A 19,660-nucleotide genomic window follows, 5' to 3' on the forward strand; every position below is an offset into this window, starting at 1 on the left:
AGATGTGGGAAAGGATCAATCAATTGCAATGGTGCGACTATCCAAAATCAAACAAATCCCGAGTCAGTGATCGAAGTGAAGGCGCAAGGAATCACGACTTGGATCATCCGAGCTGTGATTGGCGGGCGGCCATTCGGGGCAGAAAAAAATATCAGAAAAAAAACCAAGTGGGACTTCCCTCACCCACTTGTCCCTTCAACAACCACTTTCACAATGGCTGCCGTTCAAGTTGTCAAGGTTCAGCTTCCCTCCCTGCCTTCGGGCTGGAGTGCCGAGAAGGATTTCAAGCCCGTCGGCACCCTGTCTGCTCCTACCCAGCGCAACCTGGAGCCCGTTGGCCCTCACTTCCTCGCTCACGCCCGCCGTGTATGTTAATCCGAATTGCCCCGCAACAAATTTAATCATCGACTCTAATAAATTCTACAGAAGCGTCACAACCGTACTTTCTCTGAGGATGAGCGTCTCCAGGCTCAGCAGAACGTCAAGAAGACTGAGGATGAGGAGGATGATGACATCTCCGAGGACGAGGACCCCATGATGCTCAACCGTGAGGCTAAGGACTGGAAGGTCAGTGTTTCCGTCATCTTCTTTTCGTCTTTTTTTCTCTATCACCCGAAGAAGAAAGAAATACTAACTCCCCAATAGTCTCAGGATCACTACGCCGTTCTCGGCCTGACCCGCTACCGCTGGCGGGCAACCCCCGAGCAGATCAAGCGTGCTCACCGCAAGAAGGTTCTGCGTCACCACCCCGATAAGAAGGCCGCCTCTGGCCAGCGCGACGAGAACGACAGCTTCTTCAAGTGCATCCAGATCGCCACCGAGTTGCTGCTCGACCCCGCCCGTCGTCGCCAGTTCGACTCCGTCGATGAGGCCGCCGATATTGAGCCCCCTACCAAGAAGCAGGCTTCCTCCAAGAGCAAGTTCTACAAGCTTTGGGCTGCCGCTTTCGAGGCTGAGGGCCGTTTCTCCCTTAAGCAGCCCGTTCCCCAGTTCGGTCACGAAGAGAGCACCCAGGAGGAGGTTGAGACTTTCTACAACTTCTGGTACAACTTCGACAGCTGGCGTTCATTCGAGTACCTTGATGAGGATGTTCCCGATGATGGAGAGAGCCGTGACCAGAAGCGTCACACTGAGAAGAAGAACGCCAACGCTCGCCGCAAGCGCAAGAACGAGGATGTCGCCCGTCTGCGTGGTCTCGTTGACGAGGCCCTCGCTGATGATGAGCGTATCAAGAAGTTCCGTCAGCAGGCTCGTGCCGGCAAGGATGCCAAGCGCAAGGCTAAGGAAGACGAGGCCATCCGCCTGAAGGAGGAGAAGGAGGCCAAGAAGGCTGCTGAGGAGAAGGCCAAGTTGGACGCCGAGGAGTCCGCCAAGGCTGAGCGTGAGAAGAACAAGAAGAACAAGGAGGCCGCTAAGAACGCTGCCAAGAAGAACAAGCGTGTTGTTAAGGGTTCCGTCAAGGACGTTAACTACTTCGCCGATGGCGAGCCTTCCGCCGCCCAGGTTGACTCTGTTCTCAACGACGTCGAGCTCATCATGGGCAAGATTGATGTTGATGAGCTCGCTGCTCTGGCTGAGAAGCTCACCATTGCTGGAAAGGATGGTGGTGCCGTCAAGGCTGTCTACACCTCCGAGGCTCAGCGTCTGGTTGATGCTGGCAAGCTGAAGACTGGTGAGGTCAAGGTTTTCGCTTAGATTTCATTCTTGATTTGACTCTGTTCTATATTCGGACGAGGCTGCTTCATGTCCCTGATGACGACTTTTACTTTATTTTGCAGTTACTCACGCCCATAGAGAAGATGATACAATGCATTAAAACGTACATTTCCCACGTCTTCCAAGATACTCGCGAAATTTCTTTATATTTTGTAGCGGCCCAAGAATTACTGGCCTGGGTCAACCAACTTTCCAAACATAGACATCTGGAGGATATATCTATTGAATCTCCTCGAAAGCCCGAACAACGAAAGATTTTCCTTCAATGGTAACAGTCTCCCCAGGAACTCTCCAGGAACCCTTTCCTTCCCCATCAAATCCACTCTTCATCGAACGCACAGCACCCCCATCAGGACCCACAAGATACTTTTCTTCCCACCCAGACCCAGAGCTCCACTCCTCCTTTCTGGCACTAACCTCCGCCCCCGATCTCTTAACAGTGAATTCCCCACCCTCCTTCTGACGAGCATGAGTCTGAACCTGACGGAACGCCAAATAAGTTCCCCAAATCCGACCGATAAACACCTTAGTGATGGTAACTTCTCCCTCTCCGTTCTCTCCAAAATCCAGATCCCGATCATCAGATTCCAAAATCCATGAAATTCCCTTCTTGGCACCTTCGGGACCTTCCCGGAAAGGCAACTCGCGCCACACTTCCTCAAAGGCCGTCATCGGGGCGCCGGGGAGATCGGTGCGAGGCATTTCACCCTGCTCGAGATCATCGCCGTTGGGGAGTGGGCTGAATCTGGCCGCGTCTACCATTCCGATCTCATTGAAGGAATCGAGTTCGCGTGTGAAGAGTACTTTCACTGTAGGCGTGGCGTTAGTGATTGTGGTAATTTCAAGCCAAATCGCTCAATTGGAATAATGTATCCATTTCAAATAGGGCAAGGCAACGGTGGTAAGTTCAAGGCAACGTACAGGGCACTTCATTGGGATTCTCTTCAATCCGAGTACCGGCCATTGCCCAGTCAATCTGGCCAGAAGCCTTATCCATGCGGAGGTCGACGAACCATTCTCCGACAGAGAGGACGATTGTGTCTGTGGTCTCCTCGGGAACCTCAGGAACCCAGCGGAGGGAGATGCGGGTGGAGAAACTGCTCTTTGAGCCTAGCATTGCGCCGGTTGCAGACATGATCTGTATAGTGTGAGAGGTATTGTTAGGGATTCAATTGAGGGGAGATCTTTGGAGCAATTGAGGTTTCTTATGTTAGAGAGTGTGGAGTAGAAGAAGTAGGGTTGGTCTAAATCCTTTTGATCGGCGATGTTGACGAATGGGGAAGCTGGAGGAGATGGGACGTGGGGCTTATCGTGGGCGGATTTGGTGGCATGAGGTCTTTATCGCGTGTCCGCACATTGGCGGGGTTTTTTTTTGTTGTAGTTGAACTCGTTTATATACTTGGAAACAGGACAGTCAGGTTATTTATTCGCCGTCTAGGGTTATCCAAGTAGATGATAACTTCGTCGTACCAGTCAACGACTTCAAGACTTCTAAATTATCTTCAGACTTCATGACTCAAAAGTTTCTCCCATTTTCTGTTCAAAGCTAGTAAATTCCATTCATATTTCAGAGCTGATGCCCCCAGATTACGTCAACCCACATGGTGGGATATCAGAGGGGTTCTGTAAATAAAAGCTACACTTGTCTACAAAGTAGCTTTGATCAATAGCGCCAGGAAATGTAGCTGGCAAGGTCGCACTTTTACAGCTTCATGAGCGGCGCCCTCTACTATATCCAACTGACTCTCTATGCTGTCATTTTCCCAAACAGCCTGCAAAGCTTGTAATGTCTGCAATCTTCCCTGGCTCATAGTAGCCAGATTCACTCCCTCGGATGACTTCCCTTCTTTCCCTTTAACCTTCTGCAACCACTTCCAAAACTCATCACCACCGTGAACCTCATTATCCTCCGACCCGACTGCCAGATGTATATCGACCTGGCGGATCAGTTGCAGATCAACTACCCGTCCAAACTGACTATCAACATCTGCAATTCCATTCGGCCAGTTCAGCGCGGGATCCAATAAGGTCGCCCGGCCCGGCGCTCCCACGCTGACACCTAACAACCGCTCGGGGTGCAGGTATAAGAACCGATGAGCGAACTGCCCGCCCCCAGAAAAGCCCAGCATGAAGAACTTCTCTGTCTGGAGACCGGGCCACCTGGGCGCGATCTCGTCGAGCATGGACAAGAGAGCAAGGTCAGAGCGAAGCGTCTTGGAGCGCATGGATTTATAAGAATCCAAATCATTCGGTCCATCCAGACCGGCAGGGAACAACGGGGCAAGAATTGCGCAGGGTGTTGACTCCGCAAAGGCTACCAAGTCACCCCCATCTAGTGCATCGAGCTTCCGACGCGTGCTGTGGATCCAGACTAGCAAGGGGAGTTTCTTTGCGTTGGGGCCTGTTTGGTAGTGAGATGGGGGGATATATAGTGTGTAGGAGATGCGCGGGTCAGAGGAAAGTGCCTTGAGCGGAACGTGGCCGACAAGGTAGGCTGCCTTGAGGAATTGCGGTGGTACATCTTCTGTAGAGAGTGTTTTATTCATAATGATGGTTTCGAAATTTGAATATTCTGGTCCCTGCAGGAAAGGAAAGATGGAAAGATCCATGTTGGCTGCACAATAAAGTGGGGGCGGATCCTTAACGCCGAATCTAACCAAGCGGGAAGACTTTATCTCCGACGTCCGTAGCCTTGAAACCCAATCATCGAATTGTAAAGATCCTCGGCTCACAACATTGAATGATTGACTGATCTCTCAACTGTGATGAGCGAATCTCGAAGATTGTTAAATAGTAGCTGTAATGTGGAGACTTAGATAGCGATAGCGTTGAACAAACTATACATGTATGGATACTTCTACTACTAGTAGTGATGAGTGAAAAAAAAAACATTACGAAAACACAGGAACCAGAATCTTATCTCATGCTCATTCCCAGTCTCCATCGAGCACAATCTCCTCACCCTCCTCAGTAGCCTTCAGCAGTTCATCGATAGTCCACGGCTTGTAGATATAACCCGGGGGAGTGTTGGTGTTTTGGAACGAACCCTGGCCGGCCAGATTTGCGAGTGCAAGCTGATAGTTTTCGATCGCGTATTGCTCTGGGCTATGCTGCCAGATCCAAGCACCAAGCAATCCGATCGGCTTCGCCTGCGACACCTTAGCATCGGCAGAGCGATGGCGCATCTGGTGATTGAGCACACCCAGCATTTGCAGACAAGCGACACGTTCGAATCTGTACAATGAGTTAGTTTGATATTTTCTCAGAGAATCATGAGCAAACCTAAGTTTGTTATGGACACGAGTTGCCCAGGGCACATTGTCTTTTCCTGCAATCTGCAAGCATGTAGCAAGTGAGATGGCGTCTTCCATTCCCTGCGTAGCACCATTCCCAGACGAGGGATGGAAAGTATGGGCCGCGTCGCCGATCTGGATAACCCGGCCGGTGCAAGAAGTCCAGCAAGGCTGAGGTTCACGCCACATGAGCTTGAAATCGTTGATACAATCTTTGGGTGTTGCTTGGATCAACCGGTCTGCGTATTCCGGCCATCCCTCGATCATGGCTGTGGTCTGGAGGACGGTATCTGGGTCTACTATATTTGACCATGACTCCTTGCTATCTCCACGGCTCTATGAATTGTTCTTAGTGAATGTACTCCGAAGATTTGCAAGGAATGTGTGGTTTACCTGATATGTGAGATACCACGTTATCTCATTTTGCATTCTTCCAACGAGGAAATGCACATTTTTGCTGGAATACGACGTATTTAGCTTCATTCTCAATTGAGGCAAATTGGGGGCTGTGAAACGAACCCAATCCACATTTGAAACATTGGTCTGTCATCCTCTAATTCGGAGAACTTCTCGTTGAATACAGGGTCCGCCAGAAACGACTCGATGGAACAGGAGCATCGATATATCGAGAAGCCTATAGGACGGGCGCGGACTTCATGACCCAGCGTGATACGAGAGGATATGCTCCCAATTCCATCAGCAGCGATAACCACGTCGGCTTCGATCTTTTCGCCGTCTTGGAGAAATACGCCGGCTGTGGAGTAAGATGAACTCTCGTAAAATTCAACTGCCCGTTTACCATATTCTACCTCAAGTCCAATCCGTTCAAGCTGATCCGACAGCATCTTGTGCATCTTCGGACGACTATACCTGTATACTTTCACGGGAGGCTGGCTCTTTTGGTCTCCAGAGGTAGTCTTTGAGGGATTCAATTCGAAGGGTTTCGGGCTCGAGATCATCTCACCAGTAATCTTGTGCCATGAAATCCACGGCTCATAAGATAAATGCCGTATTTCCTTATCCAAATCTGGCCATTGTCGAAGCGCGTTGATTGCACTGGGACCTATGGCGAATCCATCACCTAAGAACCGATGCATTAGACAAGATCACTATCATGGTTTATGGAACGTGGTCAATGTGCTTTACCTGTCAATAGTCGCGAGGGACTCCTTTCGAGGACTCGCACGTCATGTCCCTTACGCCAACACTCAAGGGCAGCAAGTAAGCCCGCTACACCACCGCCTACAATGAGGACAGAGATGTTTGATGGTGGTGATCTAGCGGGCAGCCTGTCAGAAGTATCATTTGTATGCGGCAGATGCGTGGCACACTCGGGATTCACGGGGGTAGACATGATTTCAAGCACTTGAGTGAAGCAAGAAAAGCTCAGATGGTAGTATTTTCTAGAAACATGAGGACATCATTTGTTCTTTTTATATAGATACCAACTGAGGGACTTTATGACTCATGAGAGTTGGATCGGCGGAGCGGAGTACCGCTCTGATTGAGCCAGGGTGCATGACTCAGTTAAATACATCGTACTAGCCCAAGGCTGCCATCGACGGGGCTGAATGAGTATTTCCCACCTGGTACACGTGTGGTCACCTGATCTCTCGTCTTTTTTTTTTTTTTTGAGGGAATCCAGTATTGGTCACGTGCATGAATCCCTTAGATAGCCTCACTTCGTTCAGCTGTCAGTATCCACTCTGACACAGTCAAAAATATGTCCGAGCGAGACCTGAAGGGTCAAAGGTTTTCGGGGTTTGGCCGTAATTATCGTATGGAAAGAACAAATCCACTGGCATGTTGTAGAAAAAGCTAAGGTCGGTGGGCCCAAAGGTGTTGGTTGGTTTGCTCCTGAGCCTCTAGTCTCTTTCGGTGAACCGCTTTCATCAGACACATCCTTGTGGCCAGCCTTTGAAACCCTCCAGGCATCTCCGAAGAAGCCTCAGTATGTTGGGTTCTCTGTATAGAGGGGAGCGGAAGCGGGAACGGAGATGCGATAGGAATTCTCGGTTCTCGTTGGTCCCGACTCCCGCTCAGGTTTCCCCACTTATCCCCCTCCGAGTATATCGGCATATATTCTAAACAAGTGTAGGTCATATAGGTGATAACTCCCGATTTGAGATTTCAATAAAATGATTCTGACGGGAGAAAGAAAAAAACGGGAAAGACAAGAGTCTAGGACATCTCGATTCATTCAAGATAGCTCTCCTGCTCGCAGCTCATCCATCGCATCAAGATGGACTTTCAAGGTAGCAAACAAAGAAGCAGAAATCAGCACAGAAACTTCGTTAAACTGCACATATCAGTTCTCTATTCTTCTTGGTCAAGATCATAATAGGAAAGTGTTTATAGTGTGTGTTACTATAGAAAAGTATTGAAATCGAGGCGGGATGGCATCTCGGAGTCGCTGAAGCCCTTTCCCTTCTGACCGTGGTGCACAGCCATCTTCATCTGTTGATTTCTAGAGAGGTTGAGCTCCGGAACATTCAAATTTTCGATATTTGCTTTGGAATTTATTTGCTGTGCTTGGTAGTGGTTTTCATGTTGTTGCCTTGGTGGCGGCTTATGCCTATCGTCGGGTGCAAGAAAGGTGTTGATATAAGCTGTTGGGTTTTTCTGAAAACGCCAGCGGTGCTACCTACTATGGTGCAATCGAGTACTGCGGTCTTCCCTGTAGATGCAGCAACAGGTGGATCGTGAATCAGTATGTTTTGTTTGAAGCTCAACCTGAGCTTTCAGGTATCGATTCGATACCGTTTGGCTTTGCCCTAACACCGTTCAAGTGTACTCAAGTACATACGACCATAGGGTGTGGAGAACAGGGCTTCCCGTCCGCTCAGCCGTACTTAAGCCACATATATACACGTGGCTAATAGTCTCCAGAGCCCTATCACCCTAGAGCAGCGATTATAATTTCTCTAGGTGAGTGTGGGTGATATGGGTGAGAATTATGCAGACTGGGTGATAGAGGTGAGAATATTCAATAGGGTGAGATTTCTTACCAAGCAGGGTGATCGGGATTCGGGACTTAGAGGTAGCGCCTACCTAGGTATAGTTCCCTAATAATATTTGATGTAGATCGAAGTCGTCCTTAGCTATATAGAAAATACTATGCACCCTTGGCTGAATCACACATGTCTATACCGGACTTACAATAAACCTATAGGATGGTTGATTATTATAGAAGAGTCCTTCCTTATCTAGGTATAATATACTCTTATATTCTAGGATAATTTAAAGGCCTAGTATAGATTCTAAGTAAGGAAGGGTCTTAATACTTAGGAACACATTCATGGTGTTGGTTCTTAGCTTATAAACCAGCGATCTTACTCTTAGGCCTTGTGACATGGAATGAGTAATCATCCGCTAGTACAATATTAGTTAGAGTTGGTACTTTTGTCATCCAATAGCCTTATGAGAATCATGCAGCCTCTTGCTCATTGGTCTAGTCCTGTCCCGGCTCCGCTGGAAATATCCTAAAGCGGAAGATTTTTATGAGGTCACCAGTTGTACGTCTCGACTAATATCTAAACACAAGGTGAGTATATGAAGTAAAAGGCATTCCAGACAATTTTGTTATTCGGAGCGCCCTGGGAGATGTTCCAACCAAACCAACCAACAATTTGTAGAACATTAAGGAAAGCTGTATTATGTCATGGAAAAGAAGATAGGAACAAGCAATGGAATGAATATGAATTGTATTGTGTGTCGAAGAAAGAGAGACTGTCACATGACCCCCCGTTAGGGTCACCTGACGGCTCGATAGTTAGGATTAGTCGAGAGTCTTAGATAGTAATCCATCCGCATTACCATCAGATCACAACAGAGACGCAGCCTGCTATGTATCTAGAACAAGAAAGAAGCACATGAAGCCGGTCATCGCCGGCGATCACGATGATCAAGCGATCATAATGATGAAGCATGTCAATCATGATCATGTGATTCCAAGATTATGCCAAGGTTTCAATACTTCCCTGGCCAGTAACAGCCCAGGGAGGCCTCTGATATAAGGATCCAGAACAATCCATTCCGCAAGCGTCTTTCCTATTGTGGCGACCGTGTTTGGGAAGCGGTGAAGCCGGTTGGAATTACCCGTTTTTGTTGGTTTGAACCCACCTTCTTGAGCCTACCGTTAGCAAGCATTCCTTATTCAAATCATTATCATCACCGTTTAAACCGTTTAATCTACAGTTCATCAGATTCCATCTCTACAGTTTGTTTACGAGTTCGAACTGTGGTTCGTTAGTTTGTTTGGTTGGTTCGTTGGTTCTTTCACTATCTTCTGATAAGCTTTGTAGTCTTTATAATGAAACGGCAAACCAGGTCTAGAATAATGAAGTCATGCGCATGACCAAGGTGATACTTGACTGGTTGGCAATGTTCTGTTGGTGGCGATGTCGAGGCGCCTGCAATGAGATTACAGATGCTTCTAATCTACAGTGCCCTCACCTGGTGGCCAGCCGTAATTACATTGGAGAGATTTCCCTTATACATCTTTTGGGGGAAGTTTTCCCGTGGTGTGCTCAAGGCTATAAAAGACGGTGCAACCCACTAGTATATGATAATTTATCATCCAGCATTACTTACGAGTTTCCCACTAATTAATTATATTGTCTATACAGTTAGTCATGCTTACGTATTCTTGGGGCTTAATACCCTTTATTGTTTTGTCCTCGGCTACCAAACTTCCGTCACCACTTCTCGTCACATACTGGGGGCAGGATAAGTATCCTACCCAACAATCCCTGAGCTCATACTGTGATCTAGGCTATAATGGTGTGCTACTTGTTTTCAGTGTTGTCAATGCGTCTCTGACATCTATATCTTACAGTGGTTGTGCTCGGTTTTATCGACCAATTTGGCAATGAGACATTTCACATGCAAATGGACAGCGTCTCATGCTCAACAGAAAATCGCGTTGGATGTGATGCTATTGCAAGGAATATCACTTATTGCAAGAGTAAGACTCTCTCCAGTACATACAAATCTCCTACTAATACGATCTGCACCAAGGTCGTAATGTTAAGGTCCTTATGTCCATGGGTGGTGCCACTGTTCATGACTGTGGTGGAAGTGGCTGTACAGGCAAATACCGATTTGACACCATCGAGGAGGCAAACAAAACCGCTGATGAAATGTACAACATGTTCTTCGCTGGAACGATCAACAACTCATATTGGAGACCATTCGGAGATGTGCAGATGGATGGGGTGGATTTAGATATTGGTGAGATTTTAACTCTCAGATTTGAACTAAATACTAAAACCTGTGATATTGGTAGAAGAGAAACCGCAAGGCGGCCAAACCTATCAATGGTACTACGATGGGTTTGTTACGCGACTTCGAGAGCTCCAAGGGATGCAGCAGCTAATTGTATCAGCGGCACCCGAGTGCCACCATGGCTGCCCAGGCAACTGTAACGCATTGGAGCAGACTGTTAACCTGACTGCTTTTGACTATCTATTGTGAGTATTTCATACTCCTGACAACTTCAATACTTAATCTTTTCACAGCGTACAATTTTACAATGACCCAAGCTGCAGCCTCAAGACAGCTGGCTTTAGTTCATCCCTTAACTATTGGTTGAACTTACAGGGACCCAACGCCGAATCGATAATTGTACTGGGCGTCCCTGGCGACAACAGAACGAATGATGGCGGAATAATGTACTTTGTACCACCAGCTGAGGTTAGAATATCTTCCCTTATGTGAATGGACATAATGGACACATATCTTGACCTTCTTAGGTTGTTTCCATTTACAAGGACAAGCACAACCAGAATCAACGCGTTGATGGCATTGGTATCTGGCAAGCCTCAACCATTGATGCACAGTTTCTCCCTATCATCCAGGGCGGCATTCGTGAGTATACCAACACCAAGATCATATTTATATCCAGATAATTCCGGAATACTGACCACTGCCTATTTAGAAGGAAGTACACTAAATTCAGGCCCTTACAGCCTAAGAATCCTCGAAACATCGACCACCTTTTACTCAGAAACTGCTGGAACCTGGCTCATGGCTCATTACCTCACCACATTACTGCCTGATCTGTTTTATATCAAAACAAGCAACACTGGAACGGGTAGAGTGGAGGTCCATGTTGCCTCTGGTGTTTCAAATTATCAAAACCGTATTCTCGAGACGGGTACTACATTTGCACCAGAGAACAACGGTGTATGGCAGATTATTGATTTTGACGGAGACGGCAAACCTGACCTGGTCTACATCAAAACAAGTAACACTGGAACAGGTAAGGTGGAGGTCCATGTTGCCTCTGGTGCTTCAAATTATCAAAACCGTATTCTCGAGACGGGTACTACATTTGCACCAGAGAACAACGGGGTATGGCAGATGATTGACTATGACGGAGACGGCAAACCTGACCTGGTCTACATCAAAACAAGTAACACTGGAACAGGTAAAGTGGAGGTCCACGTTGCCTCTGGTGCTTCAAATTATCAAAACCGTATTCTCGAGACGGGCACTACATTTGCACCAGAGAACAACGGTGTATGGCAGATGATTGACTTTGACGGAGACGGCAAACCTGACCTGGTCTACATCAAAACAAGTAACACTGGAACAGGTAAGGTGGAGGTCCATGTTGCCTCTGGTGCTTCAAATTATCAAAACCGTATTCTCGAGACGGGTACTACATTTGCACCAGAGAACAACGGGGTATGGCAGATGATTGACTATGACGGAGACGGCAAACCTGACCTGGTCTACATCAAAACAAGTAATACTGGAACTGGTAAAGTGGAGGTCCATGTTGCTGAAGGCTGATACAAGGAAGGTCTAGGTACGTATACTTGCGCACTATTTTCCAACCGAGCGCCCGAAAAAACCATTTTGACTGGAATTTATGTACAGTCTACCTGGATATCAAACAGGAAACTTCCCCCTGTCGCCCTGACAGGTGTAACCTGATATGAGTCTTCCGGTAAAAGTATTATTGGCGGCAATGACCGAAACGTCCAAAGTGAGCGCAAAGGATTTTTACGAATAGTAGAGTACCTTGGTTTCGCCTCTTATCGAAAAGATGTTTGCAACTCTTTCAGTTTCTCATCCTGAAAGATGGGGAAGATTTCATCATCAAATTCTACAGGAAGAAACTATCTATCCAATTTCTACACATTTTCTGTTTTATTTGTAAGCAAGGCATTTCTCTCTATATCAAATGAACTGATCCTTCTGCTTTGTCTCTTTGTTAAGGTGTCGTCGAATTCTTACCCCTTACCCTGTTTATTATACACTCACCCTTCTCACCCCTACTAGTTATGTGATGCTAAAGCGGCTCTTACCTATTTCTCACCCTGGTGGCACCTACCAAACTACTAGCCGCATTTAAGCCACACGCCGGTCAGTTTTAGTATGGTGGGTGACCACATGCGAATCCTGACTGTTGTATGTTTTTTCAATTTTTTTAAAAAAAACATCATTTCTGTGTGCGGTGGGTGGGTGGTTGTTGGCTTTCCTTTTATTGCTTGATTTATTCAAAAATCTTCTTTTACGGATATATTACTTGACATCTGGAAGGTGGGTAGACCTGCATGCACATGTGTATGAGGCCCAACCCAATTGTCAACTCACTAAACCCACCAACTAATGCAATTGATTACTATCCAACTTGGTACAGCATGATAAAACATATAACAAATCGAAAACGATTATTCCACTACAATACAAATTTTCCCAATATGCTTTCCAGAACCGACCGCGTGATAGGCAGCCAAAACATCGTCCCGAGTGAACCCATACTCCTTCTCAATGTGGAACCTCAATTGCCTTCTGGAGGTAAAAGTCACCAGATCCTCCAGCATACACTTGGGGCCAACAATAAGTCCACGTAAAACAGCTTCCTTACCAAGAGCAAGAATCAATACATCTGCCGCCGACATAGAGTCGACTTTGGCAAGATAGCCAACTATGCTGATGACACCTCCGCGCGCGACAGCGGACAGACTTTCCTTGATAGTTCCAGCGCCGCCAATATCAATGATATGGTCGACACCTTTACCTCCAGTAAGTCTCATGGCTTCGGCGCCCCAGTCGGGAGTCTCGGAGTAGTTGATACACCAGTCGGGGCTGAACTTTTCTTTGACGAAATTCAATTTTTCATCACTGGAAGAAGTAACAATGGTAGTAGCTCCAGCTGCCTTGGCGAGAACTAGAGCAGTCATTGAGGTACCACCAGTGCCTAGATTTAAAAATTTGGTTAACGTCAAACATGAGGCGTGGATTTATGAGATTATCAATATACCTTGAACCAGTACCACCTGGCCGGGGACCAAGGGTTTGTTCCCATAGAGAGCATTCCAAGAAGTGACTCCGGTGCACACAAGTGTAGCAAGCTCACTGTATGTCTGAGGAGCTTCGCGTGGAACTTTGACGACAGCATATGCAGGGCGGGTGATATACTGAGCCATCACGCCATCCACGCCACCACCAGATTGACCGGCAACGGGGTGCGTCGATGGCCCATATAGCCTGGTCTGATCAAAGCAGACAACAACCCGGTCACCTTTCGCAAATTCTGTCACCAAATCACCCACTTCCACGATGTCACCTGCAGCATCGGAACCTGGAATGACATTTTCTTTGATGGCGAAGGGATATGTCGAGGTAGCAATTTGGCAATCACGCGAGTTGAGCGCCACGGCACGGACCTTGATCAAGACTTCATGACTGAGAGGCTTCGGGATGTCCTCTTGATGGCAAGTCAAGTCTTCGAAGGTGTTTCTGGTGGGAAGTCGGTAGACGGTGTGTTGAGGCATGGTGAGAAATCGGAAGTTTCGAATCCAATTGATTTGCGATAGCTAATGCTGATTATCTCCTGGGGATATACGGAAATTAAACTGGAATAGCATCCCTATTTATATTCCAATGACAGGTTTTGAAAACATCATTGATTTGAAATCCTCCACGGAGACTAAGAGGTCAAAAAGGGAATGTTGTTATGCTATAACAAGGGATTCCCGCGATTCCTATTGGTCAGAGCCCACCCTTTGGACCCACTCTACCACCGCCGAATAAAACCAACCAATCGGGACACCAGGGTGAACACGACTTTTCGCTGACCACCAATGTTTCCGAGTCTGGTGTTGACTTGAAATTCGGCTTTGCCTATCGGTAACCCAGCCCTTTGTCCGCCCGGTACTTCTCATTACCTCATGAATTCAAACGAGATGCCCGGAAATACATTGCCCGGACTTCCACGGGTTACGGTCGCAGCACGACGACGCAAGATTGCCAAGGCTTGCGATTTTTGCCGCGAGCACCGTATTCGCTGTGAAGCCGTCACTCCATGCCCTCAATGTGTGGCCAACGGTGTGGCCTGCCATCGTTCTCGTCCATCAAAAAATACACGGAGGAGTAGTATAATGCGAAACCAAGGCAGGTCGGAGGTACAACCCGCAGCCCAACCATGGGAAAATAGCACATCGATCATTGGCTCTCATCCCGATGAAGATATTGGGCCAACACCGTCGCCATCGGCAAATCTGGCATGGACTTCGCAAAAGACGGACTCAATTATGGGATTCATTGCCCGGATCAACGCTTTTTGCTCAACTCTATCACCGAATTCACCAAACACTATTCCATCTGGAGATGGCCCTCACTTAGACCAGACCTCGCCATTCCCGCCCAGTATTGCGCAGGAAACACTCCAGTCAGAATGCGACTTGTCGCCTGAGCAGATAAAACAGCTAATGAAAATTTTCTGGACTCGTTTTTGTCCACAAATGCCAATAGTTCAACGGGAGGATCTAAACACCCCTTGTCAAGAGATGCATGGAGCTCCCTCGCCTTTGCAAGATGCCATCATTGCATATTCCTTGCATTCTATCTATTGTTCAGGACTTCAGAACAGAATTGTTGGTCTCAACTGGCCTCAATTCCGCCGACCAAAATCAACAATTGGAATGCCTTACTTTCAGCGTTGCCTCTCGGCCATCACTCAATTCACTTCATTCGCAACTCCAACAATATCCATGATGCAATGCTTCTGCTATCTAACACTGTATCTGTTGGATGTTGGATATCACCAAGCTGCATATAACATGGTTGGACTGGGTCTTCGTATTGCGCAATCTCTCAACTATATGGATTCACGAAACGGTGGCTATAGGGAATGTCAGCTGTTTCGGCGCATCTGGTGGACCTTGATTCATCTTGATTTCCGCTGTTCGAGACACGTGGGCAAGCCTGTTAGCATCAATATCGATGATTTGATGTGCCTAAGGCCTGGCGGAGAGCTAGATGACATCAACCTCTCAAATGGCTTATTGTTTCACACAGAGTCCATTCGTCTTACAGCCGCTGCACTCGTTATGAATGACTCGATTGATCGCTACTCGGCTTCTCTGCCGAGTGGAGCAACTGATCCAACATCCGTTGAATCGCGTGCTAGAAATTTATCATCTTTGCTACATCATCTAAGAAGTTGGCGCGATGAACAAACCTGGGCGAAAGACTTTGCGAACATACGTTTCGAAGTTCTCAATCTACCAACTGATCCCAAAGAGGCCCTTGCCGATGAGGATCAAGACTCAGAACAGCCTCCAATGATCAACTTACTGAGCACTCTATTATTGCTGCAGTATCACAATGTTGTGGTCGGCTTTCACCGCGTGTTCATAGACCTCCCCAGTGAACCACTCGTTCCAAAATCTACCCCAAAAGCAGACGCACACGCCGCAACCGCACTTAACCATGCTTTGACGATGATTAAAATTGCCCATCGTATCATGGCAACTCAAGATGTTCTCCACGGTCTCTCTGAGTTATACCAGTACCTATGGAACGCAGTAATAACGATAGTCGGATACAGGCTCGCATATCCATACTGTCATCACTGTCTGCGAGTTAGAGAATACCTCCAACTTGCCCTTGAAATCTTCGACTCGGCTGGCACCAACAACTTCACAGCAACAAGGGCAGCTACTCTGACTCGGAACCTTTGCACCAAAGTTGTTACTCTAGTTCAAGTCTTGACCAAGCCTCAACTCACTCTTGGGACATCCTCATTTTCCGCTCCAAGCACCGAGCCACGATTCATCGAGAATCATCAAAGCGACCCGATGTTCTCTGCTGTTGCAAGCGATGGCAATGCAATGCCTGACTTGAACATGGACCTACTTGGGTCCTCGACCACTAACATCAATATGGATGCATGGCCTAGTTACTTCAATGAAGTCAGCGAGGCATTTATGGACCCGGCGGAATTCTTTACGCCACACAATCTGTGAAACACTGGCAATTAGAGGACTTCACCAAGCTTTTCCGCCTGTCGAGATAATGTGGGATCCAAAGTTGAATGATGTAATTTGCACTCCCTTTGTTATCTTCTTCGGCCGTAACTGGACTCGATGGGCGGTAATACTGCTTCCTATTATCACTACAATTTCCAAATTCTACAATATGGCTTATTCAGGCCCGTGTAAGGTCATGGTTTGTGTGCATTCTGCTTGGGTCATGATACCCGCTTGGATAGGGGAACAGAGAAGGGAAAAGGAAAAAATTGCAAATTGCAAGAAACGTAAAAATGAGAAGAAAAATCATTGATAGGCTTTCCTACTATATCTCAAGAAACGAGTTTTCGCAATGCCAAGATATGTGGCTTTTCCCCGTGGGCCGTGAGGTCATCGCCCCGGGGAGATAACAACCGAAGCTAAGATCTACACGCAGGTGGAACCACACTAAGTGGACCCTCATGTCGAAAATCAAGGTCGCCCTGTCGATATCCATGGATCTAGATGCTGTCATCAAGGTACAGCATATGCCACGGTTACTTGAAATACTTTATCTTGTTATTATCATGGTAAATGATGTTTCGGAGGTTAAAAACGAATCGTAATCAATTTGGATTGGCACAAGAAAACATAAGAACTCAGCGTCCGCGTTGATGGAGAACACAGCTTGGTGTCAACAATAGAAAAAACATATGATAGACTGCGGAGGAACACAATATTATATGAATTAGGAGGAAAGCTTCTAGTCCTGCACCCAACGATCATGGCTTGACATCCTCCTATGCGCTGTTTCGGTGGCGGTAACAATAGAGAGCAGGGAGTAAGCCTTTCGATCGGTACAAAGTCATTTAAGGACAGCCCCCAGCTTTTGTTCATGGCTGGGTTCAACTTGAGACGTTTAACGATCATTCTGGACGGATTCGTAACCAGAGTACACAATACCATCCCCAGATACAGGTATCATGGTGGATTGTTGTACATGTTCTGTTGCATAAGCCCTTGGAAGTCCTAGAATTCCAATCCCGACAAGACCATGATTGACTTGACATTTTTTTTGAAAGGGCCTTTGATAGAAAAATTTGTGGACAAAGGCAGAAGGTGAACCACATCATAATCTTCGTCCAGCTTAGGCATGGCAGCTTGCAGGCGGAAGCCAGGGATCTCGTGCATCTCCATGAGTAATCGCTCGGCTCACTTCAAGTTGGTAGTTGGTGGAATAAGAACAGTTGCATTGAAGGCTATGATCATCCTGGTTCGTGTAAACGAAAATGAAAATGAACATGACGAATGGTCAAATGGTCAAATGGTCAAATTTCGGTTCACTCCAGAAGCGTAGAGTTGGGTGTACTGACAGAAACCTCGAAGAGTAAGAGACGTTGAAGTCACTGTTGTTTGTGAAGAATGGTTGAGGTGAGAGAGGCGGAGGATTTTGAAGGGGAGCATTTGAAGAAGAAGCTTGAAGAAGGAGAATGAGAGAAACCAGAGACTAATAATCTGTCACTTATGGGACTCAGTTAGAAGCACGATATGTAGACTTCAAAGACAGTTCACCGCGATGAATCACATTCACTGTGCAGTAAGTAGTATGGATATAGTAAGATGTAATCGAAAAGTTTGGAATCTGTCTTTTATGTGATACGCGCTACAGCAAATAGCAAATCTCTGAAATTCGACATGCAGATCAAGAAGACCAAAGTCATCTCTACTATATATTGTCTCCCATCGGGTACACCTGCCTTAAATTTTGAGCATAGAATTGAAAATCCGTTCTATAGAAATCCAGACCGTGGCTTAGGATATCAACCAATGGCCTCCAATCCCACTCATGTGAGTTGGTTGTGAGAAGAGCAGCAGAAGGCGTGAAATGGAACAAGTCAGCTCTGAGGGGCATCAATTGTGAAACATTATGCGGGGGAGTATACAGATATGAGGTGTAAGAGAGATGTGGAGAGGCGGGGTGGCGGGTTGATTATGTCAGGCGCTTAAAGGAGAAGGCGGGGGTTTCAACAACTGTTTCTCATGCAGTGAGGAGGATATTTTCGATCAATATTATTGTCTCTGAATAGCAGACAAGTCTACGTGGCCATTAACATTCTTCTTCAGTTGTACAAGCTGTACAGCCTATACACGGAGATGCCAGGCACGAAGAATGTGTGGTTCGGCCCTCCGGTACAAGAGATTTGCCCCAATCATGTTGCCACTCAACTCACATCCCCACATTTAAATAAAAAATCTTGAACGATATTAATAGAAATGGACAGTCCGATCTGATACCATATGCTTGTTTGAGTATGGCCCAAGATGATGACATACTCGTACCTGCTAATCAATTCAAAGCCACCAGCCACGGTATACGTACGTTCCCTACGTAACAGCGACGATCGCGTCTCACGCGCCCCACTCAATTTCCCTAACCAGTCTAGCGACCATTCATGTCCACCAGAATGAAGTCACTAGGAATGCATTTTGCATGGCCTTCGGCGCACTCCGTGGGATGTTTAACCATCCCTGACTGGTGCCCCCATGATGGCTGAGTTCTACAAGTACAACCTGGGCTAGGAGCAGTGTCACTGGGGGGGTTTTTGTACCCGTGCAGGGACCGCCGCCAAGACCAAGTATACGTACCCTCAGGAACGGCCACAAACCTTGGCACGGACAGTGATCGTCCGGTTGAAACAATTTGGCCATGAAATTATTTACTCTCGTTGTTCTGGATCCAAAAGATTTATGAACCTGTCACGGCCCACTTTGTCCATTGTCTTTATCCTTATCTTGGCCAAAGACCCTGAATTTCTTAAACCCAGCTTTGACTTCTCCTCACACCACCGCTCCTAGCGCAACAGTATGTTACCCCTTATCTATCTTGCATCGACTCCCCGTACTAACTTGCGACTAGATAGGATCTCCAAAACACAAGTTCTTCAATATGTTCGCTATTCGCACCTGCATCACGGCCCTGGCCCTCTTCCTAGCCACCGCTTCTGCCTCTCCCCTCCAAAAGCGCGATATTCAATGGTCCTTCGACCTCTTCCCCACACCACAATGCAACCAGACCGGTGGTGATCTCCATGCCGGTATGGGCAGCACCGGTTGCCGCGCAGACCTACACAGCGTCGCCTCCGCATACCGATTAAACCTGGTGGCCGACGGGTGTCAAATCGAGTTCTTCGATAACACCATGTGCGATGCGACCGAGACAACCTCCGATATCGCGGGCCCAATCAGCAACGCGGGACTCTGTCAAGTGCCGGAACTCACTCGGCGATACGGCTCTTATCAGGTTACCTGTGAAGAGAGGGGTGAATTGAAATAAACGCCCAGTGCGAAACGGTTCTTGGATTTGGTTGGGCTGGTCCCAGCCACGATATTATACAATAGAATTCT

The 19,660-nt window shown here is 47.1% G+C and overlaps 8 protein-coding genes across 8 annotated transcripts; 4 read left to right on the forward strand and 4 right to left on the reverse strand.

Moving 5' to 3' along the window:
- Nucleotides 1–213: 213 nt before the first annotated feature.
- N7466_006497 (putative ribosome associated DnaJ chaperone Zuotin) lies at nt 214–1,695 on the forward strand (the record flags this gene model as incomplete). The annotated part of the gene is made up of 3 exons (XM_057165894.1): nt 214–366; nt 427–567; nt 646–1,695. 3 exons carry the CDS (start codon nt 214–216, stop codon nt 1,693–1,695), a joined length of 1,344 nt encoding a protein of 447 aa, XP_057021493.1.
- A 240-nt stretch (nt 1,696–1,935) lies between these two features.
- N7466_006498 (uncharacterized protein) lies at nt 1,936–2,851 on the reverse strand (the record flags this gene model as incomplete). Its single annotated transcript, XM_057165895.1, has 2 exons — nt 1,936–2,525; nt 2,638–2,851. 2 exons carry the CDS (start codon nt 2,849–2,851, stop codon nt 1,936–1,938), a joined length of 804 nt encoding a protein of 267 aa, XP_057021494.1.
- Nucleotides 2,852–3,362: 511 nt separating this feature from the next.
- On the reverse strand, nt 3,363–4,325 carry N7466_006499 (uncharacterized protein; the record flags this gene model as incomplete). Its single annotated transcript, XM_057165896.1, has 1 exon — nt 3,363–4,325. One exon carries the CDS (start codon nt 4,323–4,325, stop codon nt 3,363–3,365), a length of 963 nt encoding a protein of 320 aa, XP_057021495.1.
- A 318-nt stretch (nt 4,326–4,643) lies between these two features.
- Nucleotides 4,644–6,363, reverse strand: N7466_006500 (FAD-dependent oxidoreductase; the record flags this gene model as incomplete). Its single annotated transcript, XM_057165897.1, has 5 exons — nt 4,644–4,950; nt 4,999–5,345; nt 5,403–5,466; nt 5,529–6,090; nt 6,156–6,363. 5 exons carry the CDS (start codon nt 6,361–6,363, stop codon nt 4,644–4,646), a joined length of 1,488 nt encoding a protein of 495 aa, XP_057021496.1.
- A 3,530-nt stretch (nt 6,364–9,893) lies between these two features.
- On the forward strand, nt 9,894–11,807 carry N7466_006501 (uncharacterized protein; the record flags this gene model as incomplete). Its single annotated transcript, XM_057165898.1, has 6 exons — nt 9,894–9,975; nt 10,029–10,241; nt 10,297–10,480; nt 10,529–10,703; nt 10,763–10,877; nt 10,948–11,807. 6 exons carry the CDS (start codon nt 9,894–9,896, stop codon nt 11,805–11,807), a joined length of 1,629 nt encoding a protein of 542 aa, XP_057021497.1.
- Nucleotides 11,808–12,691: 884 nt separating this feature from the next.
- On the reverse strand, nt 12,692–13,798 carry N7466_006502 (zinc-dependent alcohol dehydrogenase family protein; the record flags this gene model as incomplete). The annotated part of the gene is made up of 2 exons (XM_057165899.1): nt 12,692–13,221; nt 13,285–13,798. The coding sequence occupies 2 exons, from the start codon at nt 13,796–13,798 to the stop codon at nt 12,692–12,694; spliced, it is 1,044 nt and encodes a 347-aa protein (XP_057021498.1).
- A 411-nt stretch (nt 13,799–14,209) lies between these two features.
- Nucleotides 14,210–16,273, forward strand: N7466_006503 (uncharacterized protein; the record flags this gene model as incomplete). Its single annotated transcript, XM_057165900.1, has 1 exon — nt 14,210–16,273. One exon carries the CDS (start codon nt 14,210–14,212, stop codon nt 16,271–16,273), a length of 2,064 nt encoding a protein of 687 aa, XP_057021499.1.
- Nucleotides 16,274–19,202: 2,929 nt separating this feature from the next.
- N7466_006504 (uncharacterized protein) lies at nt 19,203–19,589 on the forward strand (the record flags this gene model as incomplete). The annotated part of the gene is made up of 1 exon (XM_057165901.1): nt 19,203–19,589. One exon carries the CDS (start codon nt 19,203–19,205, stop codon nt 19,587–19,589), a length of 387 nt encoding a protein of 128 aa, XP_057021500.1.
- Between the last annotated feature and the right edge of the window lie 71 nt (nt 19,590–19,660).

Source organism: Penicillium verhagenii (assembly GCF_028828195.1).
Source record: "Penicillium verhagenii strain IBT 33310 chromosome Unknown utg000006l_segment0_segment0, whole genome shotgun sequence".
Lineage (NCBI taxonomy): Eukaryota > Fungi > Ascomycota > Eurotiomycetes > Eurotiales > Aspergillaceae > Penicillium > Penicillium verhagenii.